This window comes from Lonchura striata, chromosome 6 (genome assembly GCF_050655825.1).
Source record: "Lonchura striata isolate lonStrDom1 chromosome 6, ASM5065582v1, whole genome shotgun sequence".
NCBI lineage: Eukaryota > Metazoa > Chordata > Aves > Passeriformes > Estrildidae > Lonchura > Lonchura striata.
In genome coordinates this window covers 31181222-31192466 of record NC_140708.1, presented here as the reverse complement: position 1 = coordinate 31192466, position 11245 = coordinate 31181222, and the positions used below count along the sequence as shown (strand labels likewise).

The 11245-nt window shown below is 40.9% G+C and overlaps 1 protein-coding gene across 4 annotated transcripts; it reads left to right on the top strand.

The window, feature by feature from the left end:
- The first annotated feature begins 1355 nt into the window (after positions 1 to 1355).
- On the top strand, positions 1356 to 10986 carry SMNDC1 (survival motor neuron domain containing 1). 4 transcript variants are annotated; one of them, XM_021536280.4, is made up of 6 exons: positions 1356 to 1453; positions 2039 to 2158; positions 5568 to 5710; positions 7359 to 7520; positions 8356 to 8509; positions 9323 to 10986. In XM_021536280.4, the coding sequence occupies exons 2-6, from the start codon at positions 2039 to 2041 to the stop codon at positions 9458 to 9460; spliced, it is 717 nt and encodes a 238-aa protein (XP_021391955.1). In that variant the 5' UTR covers positions 1356 to 1453; the 3' UTR covers positions 9461 to 10986. The 4 variants fall into 4 exon arrangements, with proteins under 4 accessions (XP_021391955.1, XP_021391954.1, XP_085438899.1 ...); XM_021536279.4 differs by having other exon boundaries at positions 1356 to 1467; XM_085582773.1 differs by having other exon boundaries at positions 1356 to 1478.
- The last annotated feature ends 259 nt before the right edge of the window (positions 10987 to 11245 follow it).

Genomic DNA, 11245 nt, shown 5'->3' with positions numbered 1-11245 from the left:
TTAGCATATACATCTTTAAATGTTGGTGCCTCTTTTTAGATGTCTGCAGACCCCTTAAAACTCCCTACTCTATTTTAAACTACAAACTCTACTATATAACCATAAAATTACTTCAATATTAACTCTCATCAAACCTTTTACAGAAATAAAATGCCACTTTATGCTTGCTCCTGCTGATGCAACCGCAGAAGTGTTTTCCTTTTTGCTGTTGCTGCCTTTGGAGATAGCTGGACAGTGGATGCCTTCTCAGCCCCTCTCGATCCTACACATACAGCATAGATTTCTTGTCCTGAAATGTGAAGCTGAAATTGATTGTCCATTCTAACTGATAGGTATGCTCACAGTCATTAGGATTGCTCTGGATCAAAAAATTAGTATGTATTTCAACAGTTGCTGGTCTGTCCACAAAGTCTTATCAGAAAATGTTTCCTTAACTATTTCTAGTTTATTATTACATAAACACAAAAACACCAAAAAGTTGCTGTTGCTATTTTCATTGTTACACTTGGTCTCAAAAATTGTCTTTGAACATTGTCCAGTAATTTCTGCATTTTAATTATCAAATCATACACCAAGACACAGAAATGTGTTTCATTCCGGGTCAGGATATTCTCGGAGGAGATACACCAAGTGTCACAGAACACAACAGATACATTTTCCTCATAATACATAAACAAATCCAATGAGTGAAGTCAGCTTCCTGGGCAGCACCATGTGCCTGTAACCATGAGGGACAGGATGTTTGCAGGAGACACTGATCCTCCTGCTAATATGAAGAAAATTTCTGGGCATCTGCTTAGTTTGCCTGGCTCACAGCCAAATGAATCACTGGCTTTCCACCAGAAATATGTTCTTTTCCTGTGAAAGGTTTGAAGAAGCCACTGAGCTTTTCTCCTCGGTTTCCTCTCCTTTTGCAGGACGAATACTGAAACTTATTCTCTTCTAAGCTGCTCGGTAGTAAGTTTTGCGTGGTTGTGATGATGATGTAAGTAGCCAGAGGGTGTTGCTGTACTTGATATTGTCAGGAGCAGAGATGTGAGTGAGCAAGGGTAGGCAGGGGCCAGGCAAAGGTCCAGACAGGGTCAGGGACCTGTGGTGCCGTGCAGCAGCGTGTGCCCCGACAGCACAGATCGTTCCCGGAGCCGGGGGTGCCCGAGGGCTGAAAAAGGAACTTTAAACTTCAAACGCTCCGGGTCCCGCCCGCCCCGGCCCCTCAGCCGCGCGGCGGAGGGCGGGGCGTCCCGCCGCGTGACGCGCGGGGCCGCGTGACGCGCTCGCGCGCCGGCAGCACACGTGACCGCTCTCGCGAGCGCCGCGCGCGCCGGCCGAGGCCCCGCCCCTGCCCCCCCGGCTGCGGCGGCGGAAGGAGCCGGAGCGCGGCGGCCGCGCCTGACGGGAGCCGAGCGGAGCCCGGGCACGGCCGCGCCCGCAGCGCCGCGCTGAGACCGCCGAGGTGAGACCGCCGAGGTGAGACCGCCGCGCTGAGACCGCCGCACGGCCCCCGCGCCGAGCCCCGGCCCGCTCCCAGCGATCCGGGCCCGGCTGGGCCTGGGCAGGCCCGCGCCAGCCGGTAGGCCCGGCCCCGCCCGTTGTCCCGCGCCGCTCCGAGCCCACCGGGCCCGGCCGGGGCCGCTTCCCGGGGCCGCGGGCACCGCGGCGCTGGGGCGCACAGCGCAGTGCGCGGGTTTGTCGGGACGTGCGCTCGTTTTCCGGAGAGCCGGCGAGCTGCGGGGCTTGCTCGGGGCCCCGCTGCTCGCACGCAGTGAGCTGTGCGTGTACCCCGGACACGGGCACGTGTTCAAACCTCTGTGCTTCAGAAGCCTCTTGAGAACAGCCGGAACGGCACGAAAATTAAATGAGCGCGTATCTACAGTAAATTACTGAACAAATACTCATCATTGAAACTTACTGAGCTCTGTTTCTAACAGCTTTTTTTGTTGTTGTTGTCATTTCATCTCACTTGGACCACAAGGTGTGCTTAAAAAGCAGCAAGGCCGTTCTTTTGACGTGGGGTTTGTTATGTGTGTGTTCCTTGTAGATGTCAGAAGACCTTGCTAAGCAGTTGGCCAGCTACAAAGCTCAACTCCAGCAAGTCGAGGCTGCCTTATCTGGCAATGCAGACAATGAGGATTTACTGAAACTGAAGAAAGACTTACAGGTGAGAACTTGAGGGTAGGTGAAACATCAGGGTCTTTTACAAGTGTTTTAACTTTCCAAAATATTTGTCCTGCAACAAAAACAGACACTTGGTGGGCTAGTTACTTTCATTCCACATAGCTTGACACAGTCATGGTAGGGCTAGTTTGGAAAAACCCAAAGTATGGCCTATTTAAAGTATATTTTTTTTTTATTACTAAAAAAGATGTGCTACTTTATACAGCAAACTTTTTTTCTCTAAACTTTGGCCAGAGAGGTAAAAGATATGCTAGTGCTGTCTTCACTGTGTGCTGGGTTTTAATTTTTTTCCCTGAAGAATTTCTCAAAGTCATTATTTTTTGTTTGTTTTACTAATGCTGAAGCCTGATGGTTTAGCTTACCATGATGTTCTTAGTGAGTTCTCAAGTAACTTGATCCAGAACCTGCTTACTCATTAAATGCATATGCAGTGTTAAAAGCTTTGGAGTGTAGTTTTGTATTCCTTATGCATCTGAGTCTTGATTGTGTTTCTACATAAGAAAGGAATAGAGTTGTGTTTTTCATTTGTCACAAGAGCATAGTGTGTTCCTCACAGCTAAAGCCCATTTCTGGTCCTTGGGATGTGGTTTGGTGACAGGAAGGCCACCAGCCTAATTTTAAATGTATGAGTGGTCTTTTAGATTCTTGTTCATATAAATACACATTGGCATATAGCAAATCCCAGCAGTGCTGTTAAAATCTGTCATGAGAGTGCAAGATGCTGCTTCATTTCTGTTGTGGATTGCTTTAGCCATCAGGTGTAAAAATATATAAAACTTTCCAGTGCAAGGTTCAGTGACCACTGCTCTGTATGGAAATACCAGTAATAAATTGGGGCTTCAAAACCAAAACACAAGTAGTGCCTCCAAACAGTGATCTTTAGAGTTCCTTTTAAACTGCAAAGGCTTTGTGCCCACAAGGCACTTTATAGATCATCTGAATGTGCTCTGTTGTACACTGTTAAAAGCATGTGTATATTTTTATATTTTTAAAATGCACAGCAAAACCCATATGGGATGATATTTCCGATACCAACACGACCTCGGCTTTGATATGCAGAGATCATTGATGTGAAAGGACAACTTGCAAACTTTTTAATAAAAGCTTTCTGCACAGAATGGGGAAGATCTTTACACTTTCGTCCCCAAAAGGTTTGCTATCCGTATGTTCCACCTTGAAAATGACAATGTTTTGCAGACTTGATATATGCCAACTAAGCAAACAACTGTAAGAGTGGGTTTGATGCATCAGTGTCCCAGCTAAACAGCTTTTTGTCTGTTCAGAAAGATAGTTACTATGTTACTGGAACATCCCTTTCTTATTATAAATACTGATGCATTTTGTATGCTTAGATGATTCAAGGTTAAATATTAGAAGAAACTGTTAGAAGTACTTAGCTTTTCAGTTTTCGGTTCACCAAAGCATTTCTAGGACAGGGTCTGTGCACCCAAGAACCAAACTTACCTTTTCTAGGATTGATGGAAGCTGTCATCCTCTGTAATTGGAGATGAGATCTGTGGGTGTTGTGCTTTGGAGTCTAGAGCTCTGTCTGGCTTTGTGAAGACCAGTTGGTCAGGAAAAATCTTGGCAAACTAAGTAGTGTTCCATGTGGGTCACACCTCCTATCACGGGGATGTGGCACCAAGCCATGTTGTTCAACCTGTTTGGCTCTACTGAGCCGCTGTGGTAGTCCAAGTCTTGCTCAGAAATTTTCTTGGAATGATCTCTTCTCTTAAAAACTTCAGAACTGTCTCATGGCTTGCAATATAATGAATGTCTCTATCTTGTGAGCTGAGCATTATGGTCTGTGGATATCAGGTGAAGATTTTTACCAAAAGTTAGGTAATTTTAATAGCCTGGTATGTAAGAGACTTTAATAAATTCAGAGGATTCTTGGTAGACTTGTCTGAAACTATTCACATCCAAGTTCTAGAATAAGCCATCCTTGAGACAAGAATTAGTCAACAGTTTGGTGTTACAGGTAGTTGCAATACCTGAAGCACTTGTTTTCAGGAGTGGCTTGTGCCTGATGGGATCTATTTGACCTGCTGAGACAGGTACTTGTCTTAAGCCATGATGCCTCCTGGATTTGCAGAATACAGCTACCTGTATGTTAAGGAATAGTTTGGGATTTTGCACCTTGGAGGGAAAATTAGGCTAATGCTGTATGTTCTCAAATTAGGTAACTTGATAATTAAAATCTGTTGTGCTTCAGCTGTAGTATTAGGAAAACGGTGAGCTAAGTAGTAGAAGTAATTGTGTGTTCCTGTGCTCAGAGTTGCTACTGATTGTGCTCACTGGAGTACTTATTAACCAGCAGCTCCTCCAAAGCAAAGAGCAAAACTTTATTAGCTGTTGGAAATTCAGACATTAAAATGGCTGCAACAGAAACAAATTGTTAGGCCTGGATGCTAGTTGTAAAGTTCAGATTAATGTGCATGTAAGTTTATGATGTATTAACTTTGGAAGTGCTTACAATCCTTTAGGTTCTTAAGGGATGATGAAGCAGCTCCTTTACTGCATTTTCCTTAGTCTTTGTATGCCCATAGCTGAAGTAAGATGAAATGGGGAGGAAAGTTCAGGCTTTGAACACTGTCTGTAACCCTCCCCTGACTTAAATGTTTCTTGTTTGTTAGGACTGGTTCATGCTGAGGTACTCAAAGAATTGAAGAATTTTTCTTCTTTAGGGCCAACAAAGTTTCTTTGCATTATACAGAAAGTTTATATGGCCTTTTAGGTGCTGTCTCCTTTGACTTTTAACCCTAGTGAAATCCAAGAGAGGTCTTGATTGCTTTGTCTTTAATGTAACATTTACAGGAAATTGGGAGAGGTTTTTGCAAGCTCCTGCCTGCAAATGAATAATGTATAAAATATCTGGGAAATTCTGTTACTTTGTCATCTTGAATTAGCAAAGGAAGGCCTGACCTGAAATCTCAAAGTGAGGGAACTTAGGGAAAAACAAACACTTCTATGAAACTGACTTTAGGAAACCAGTTCTTTAGTGTGCACCTGGATGCTTTCTAACAAAATGAGAGGGCTGCACAGCTGGGAGGGTACTCTGCCACCCTGACTTTGGATGTTGCAGATCAGCCAATGAGAGAAATGCTAAAAAAAAAAAAATAATCTACTTTTTGAAAATTGGAGGAGGGCATGGGCAGCTTTACAGCAGTAAAGTGTAGTGAGGACCATACATATTTTTATCTACAATTGCAATTAATGAGTTTAATTAAATTACTAAAAAACCAAAGCGAGTGTAATAAACACATCAGCAATGAATATAATACAATAACTTTAAAAAAACCCAAACCAAAACCAGTAAGCTTGGGGTAAAAATATGCTTGGTAAGAGGAATTTGAAAAATTATTCTGTGTGGGTTTTTTTGTCTTTTATAGGAAGTCATAGAGTTAACCAAAGATCTCCTGTCAACACAACCTTCGGAAACTCTTGCGAGTTCTGACAGTTCCGCGTCCGCCCTGCCCAGTCACTCATGGAAGGTTGGGGATAGGTGTATGGCCATATGGAGTGAGGATGGACAGTAAGTGTAGAAAACTTCTCTAAGTTACATGACATAGTTCAATGGTAAGAGACTTTCATTCAGTTTGAATTGACCAGAGTGACTAAAAGCAAAAAGAAATTATGAAATAAATGTGGTATTAAGTGTTCTTGGACTGTTTATTAAAGGTCAGTATTTTAGGTAGCAGTGTCACTGATTACCATGAAGAAAAATTCTTGCTGTATCTCAGTTTGGGCCTCTAATTGGAAGTTAATTTTTAATTTTTAATTTAAAAAGCTGTGTTTGGATATAAAATAACTAACTATGCAATATAACTGTAGAATTAATCAACCTCTTTTGGGTTTGGTCTCTTATATATTAGCCCGTGTAGTTCTGGGAACCCAGGCAGATCATTCTGACTCCATAAACTTCGAAATTAACATTTAGAAGTTATTTTTCATACTACAAATGTGTAACTGTTGTAGCTGTAAAAAAATAACTGCTTATGAAGGACCAATGTTTCAATTGTTACCACTTGGAGAGTGGCTGTATTATTGGATGAATGTGCTTCTCTTAACAGTGTAGTAACCATGTAAAGATTTTGGTATAGCTGTTGATGTCTTAAGTAGAAAACTAACCTAAAAGTGAATAGTTCTTTTGTTTATTAATGAATTTTTTGTGTTAGAACTTAAAAATTGAACCTTGTAGTCTTAGGTCACCATTGGGTCATTATTTTTGGTCTGATCCCTTGGTTACAGGATCAAAGCTTGGGGAAGAGTGTCAGAGTGTTCATGGAAGTACATCATATTGGACTTTATTGTTCTGCTTTTTTTAGAAAACCCTTCCTCTGTTGCAGCATTTCTTAAGTGAGCAGTGTTTCATAAAGGGCAAGCCAGACTTTTGGGGTTTTGTGTGTTTGCACCTAACTCAGCTCAAGATGTTGGCCCACTGAAAACACACAAGAAATTAATTTAGTAAATGTTAATTGGCATATTGTCTATGAAACACTTCATTTTTCCCTCTGTTTGCTCTAGATATGTCCTTTTGCCCTTAAGTTAGACACAGTTATTTTAAATATTTTTGGAAATGTCACTTGTCTTTTTTTTTAGTTTTTCCCAATTTTAGGTCAGTTTGACCAAAGTGTTTCATACACGTAAATATGACATTGACTGATTTCTGTCAAAATTTCACAATTGGCGTTTTAAATCAATAAGAAAACTTGTAAGCTTTAAAGTGTTGAAGAGGGAATGTTATGAAAGCTTCAGTTTTTCTTAATTCTATGTCTTATGGAGAAAAATGGAACAAAAGCTTTGCACTTCTGAGCTGACATTTTCTAAAAATCCTCAATGAATTCTGTGAATGCAGCAATTTTTTTTTCTATTCCACGACCTGCCAGAACTAAAACCAAATCAGGATAGCTGTTTAGATTGGCCCCAGCATTATTCATTACTTGTGATAGCTGTGAGGGCACTGCTCATTGAAGTTAAGGTCAAATGCAGCAGATTCCAGTCTTTGTACCTGTGTCCCTTTGACCTTAAGACAATAATCTCTTTGTGTGTATATTGCCCCTGAAAATGAAGGCTGGTATCTGCATATTTTTCACTTAGTGGCATTAGCTGGCTGATGTAGGTGTTGAAGGGTTGAGTATTAAAGCTTTACTCACATGCTTACAGCCATGATATCTTTACAGGTGTTACGAAGCTGAGATTGAAGAAATAGATGAGGAGAATGGAACAGCTGCAGTTACATTTGCTGGATATGGCAACGCTGAAGTCACACCTCTGTTCAACCTCAAGCCTGTGGAAGAGGGAAGGAAAGCAAAAGAGGACAGTGGCAACAAACCCATGTCCAAGTAAGTAATACACAGATGGAAGTCTGAATGCTGCTTTGTGGGTTGTTTTTTGGTTGGTTGTTTTTTTCTTCTCCCTCAGCTATAAAAATTTAAAAATTAGTTAATGAAATAGATGTTTTTTTTGTTTCTTTTTGTTTTAAATTTACATTTACTTAGTATCCTGCTGTGTCTAACACAGAAAGGTAGTTGTAAGGGCTGAAAACTTTTTTTTACTTTTGAAAAAAAAAAGATGGTACATCAGACATTGTTATAGATTCCTCAGTTTGTTATACCCAGTGATCTCTTCCCTAAAAGGTTGTTCTAAGGATGCTGCATTGTGGCATAGATTGACTCTTTCAATTTCCTTATCTTCACTGAAGTAATCTTCATCCTTTTCCTTCCTGTCCAATAATTTGTAGCATCAGAATCCTGCAGACCTCCAAGAAAGTTTGGGCTTTTCACTCCAGTGGGTTATTCACACTTTCCAATCCCAAGATGTTTCTGAAGTGTAGAAGTGCTGATAGGTCCTGTTTTACCCAGAAATGAACTGCACCCAATCCCATGGGTGGCTGTGTTTGTCATGGGCTCCTCAGGTGTGCTGTGTGGTTTTTATGGCAAATACATAAATTAGTAAGGTAATGCTGATTAATTGAAAGATTAGGTTTGGATTTTTAGGTTTTTGGGGATTTTTTTTTTTTACCTCCTAGAAATGGTGAATGTTTACAAGTTTTATTTCTGTAATTTACTTCTGGAAAACTATTGTGCATGTCTGTTTTACAGTCAGATTTTAGTTTGTTAGAGGAAGAGGCACAAACATAAAATGTGGGGTTTGTTTTTTGTTTTTTCTTTTCTCCAGAAAAGAGATGATAGCCCAGCAACGAGAGTATAAAAAGAAGAAAGCTTTGAAAAAAGCTCAGAGAATTAAAGAACTTGAACAGGAACGAGAGGACCAGAAAGTCAAGTGGCAACAGTTTAACAACAGAGCCTATTCTAAAAACAAAAAAGGCCAGGTTTGTTTACTTTTGTCAGTATGTGAGTAGCAACAGGGCATAGATTTCTGTGCAGTACCTTGGGACAAACAAGGAGGTGTGTTTTAAAGGGATGCAACATGGGGATTTGGATATCTTTGGGATTCTGAAGTGTGCATTTTTGTATTTTGTGCATTTCAAATGCCTGGTTTTTTTACTGGATTGTTTTAGAGGAATGCTGCTTAAGAGGGTGAGCTTGCACTTGGCTGGGAGAACTAAGCTTGCATCAATTGCCAGCAGGAGTTTGTTGGAGCCAAGAACTTGAGGGCCCCTCTAAACCTCCAGGTCTGGCTTCTTGCCTTATTTATGACCCAGCAGACACAGTGCTGAGGACATGCCCTGGAACAGCAAGTGTAGGGCAAAAAAAGGTAGCAAGGACATTAAGTCTTATTCCATTTCTGTCATGGCTTGACCAAGAGCTGTCAGTCATAATGGTAAAACTTCAATCTTCCTTTTTGAGCAATTATTAGAAATGCCCTTATGAGAGGTGAATTTTATTCCTTATTGGCCTGACTTAGGAGCTTCAGTACCACAATGATATCCAGTACTGAGGTGCCAGAAGTTCCCAGCCCCATTGCTTCATTCAGTGACACATCAAAGCTGAGCTGGCCCTTAGAAGTGTCCCCATCTGTAGGGCAAAAGTTGAGAATGTTAAAGCACTTCAGATGGTAATGATTGCTTGGGGTTGTTTGTTTGTTTGTTTGGGTTTTTTTTTTGTTTGTGTGGTTTTTTTTTTAATATAAAATTTAATGATTTGTAGTTATTCAGAAATGGTGTTTTCTGTTTTATTTCCAGGTGAAAAGGAGTATTTTTGCTTCCCCTGAGAGCGTAACTGGCAAGGTTGGCGTTGGAACATGTGGAATTGCAGACAAACCTATGACACAGTATCAAGATACCTCTAAATATAATGTCAGGCATCTGATGCCTCAGTAACAGGTGAAAAAGGTGGAACTTCATCTCTGCAGGGCTTTACACTTACCTTTTTATCATTATATTTTTCTAAAAGTAAATTATTTGTTGGCACATAGTGAGTAGTCCATTTTGTCACCATCACTTTGGCTTCAGCTGATTTGAGCCTTAAATCTCCAGCAATTGATTTGAACCCCCCAACTGTTAAACTTTTTGTAGCAGGTAGATTTTCATGAATTGCTGTTGCCTGTTACTTTCAAAGCAGTATTTGTCTGCAGCTTTGGATCTTTCATTTATACCAGTAGTGAAAGTTCTTTTTTTCTTCAAAAAAAATGGTGGTATAAAAAGGGCACCTTAAGAGCCTCCCTGGTTTCTGTAGTCACGGTGCTGTGACATGCTCAGCATTCCAGAGCTGTGCAGCTCTGGGAGAGAGCTGACATGTCACATGGAATCGCTAAGGAAGTTTAAATAACTCCCTTACAAATCCACTGCAGATCAGTTTGTACAGCTGTAAATGAAGGCAGAACGGGGCTGATAGGATCTTCATTACTAATGATCACTTACATTCTAGAAACAATAAATTTGACTTAATTCCAGTCCAAATTTCTGGTACTTGAATTTAAGCAGAGGAGATGCTGTTTCTTGTTGGTTGTTTTTGTTTGTTTTATAAATACTCATCAAATTATAATAGGAAGTTAATGAAATGTAACCAGAAAACCATAGGACAAGGAACTGTACTTAAGAGTCCCCACCCATCCCCAGGGATCAGAGCTGGTGCTGTGGAAAGGAGCTGTCCTGTCCTCCCCTGTAGATCTTGCAGGTGTGTTGGTACACTCAGAGCAGTGACAGCCTGTGCCCCATCCAGACAAGGAGAACCACGGCACAGCAGATCCAAATGCCTAGATCCCACTTAGTTGTGAGTGAATAAAGGTTAGTTGGGAGTTTGTCCTTACATAACTGACTGGCCCTAGTGTCCACTGTACCTTCAGCTGTATTCAAGTGCTGCTGAGCCCCTTCAGTTTTTTTCAGGAATCCATGTGTAAAAGCTCTTGCTTTTTTGTACTCTCTGTGATTTGCTTTCCTCTGTTCCTTGTCTTGCATTTACGGTAGTGATGCCACCTCTGAACCCGTAATGTGTTTAAAGAAGTTCATGGGTAGCCCTGTATACAATGTAGATATTATTTTTGTAAAATCTAGGGCTGAGTTAATGGACAAGAGTACATCAGCTATTTCCCCCATTAAATAAAATGTGTCTTGTCCATTAACCCTGACCATTATTTCCCTGTATATTATGTTAATGTAGCTCATTTTGTAATTTGTTAACTAGATCAGGTCACGTCAGCAATTGTTGATGCACTGATTGGTGGAAATGTCCATCAGTTACCTGAGTCACAACTCAAGCTAAACTCTACAAGCAGTAGTTTAGGATCCATACATAGAAAAAAGTTCTTCCTGTAATGGGAGAAGGTGATTTTTATGAATACAAAGTGTGTTAATTTCAGTTTTGTATGTTTAACTTTTATTAAATAAAGTGTTTAAAATCTGCTGGATATATTTGGTGAAGTGGATTTATTTATGAGGGGAGGATAATGGTAAGTCATCAGGACAGGGGCGAGTACAGCAGAATCTGCTGGACAGAGTCTAATACTGAGATGAAGTAGGTTTGCTTAATTCTTTATCTTCACTGGTAGCAGGGGGAGGTTAAATTTTCTTTTGCATAGAAAAACATCACAAGAGTAAAATAATCTGCTTCTGAGAAAGGGAGTTTGTACTGCAGCCTGCAGCTACAAACACATGTCCCAGCAGTGA

Excerpts from the sequence above, each read along its gene's own strand:
- SMNDC1 (XM_021536280.4), top strand. The coding sequence starts at position 2,039 with ATGTCAGAAGACCTTGCTAAGCAGTTGGCCAGCTACAAAGCTCAACTC. Across the intron at positions 5,711-7,358 it reads ATATGGAGTGAGGATGGACA|GTGTTACGAAGCTGAGATTG; the intron begins GTAAGTGTAGAA and ends ATATCTTTACAG. Across the intron at positions 8,510-9,322 it reads CTAAAAACAAAAAAGGCCAG|GTGAAAAGGAGTATTTTTGC; the intron begins GTTTGTTTACTT and ends TTTTATTTCCAG.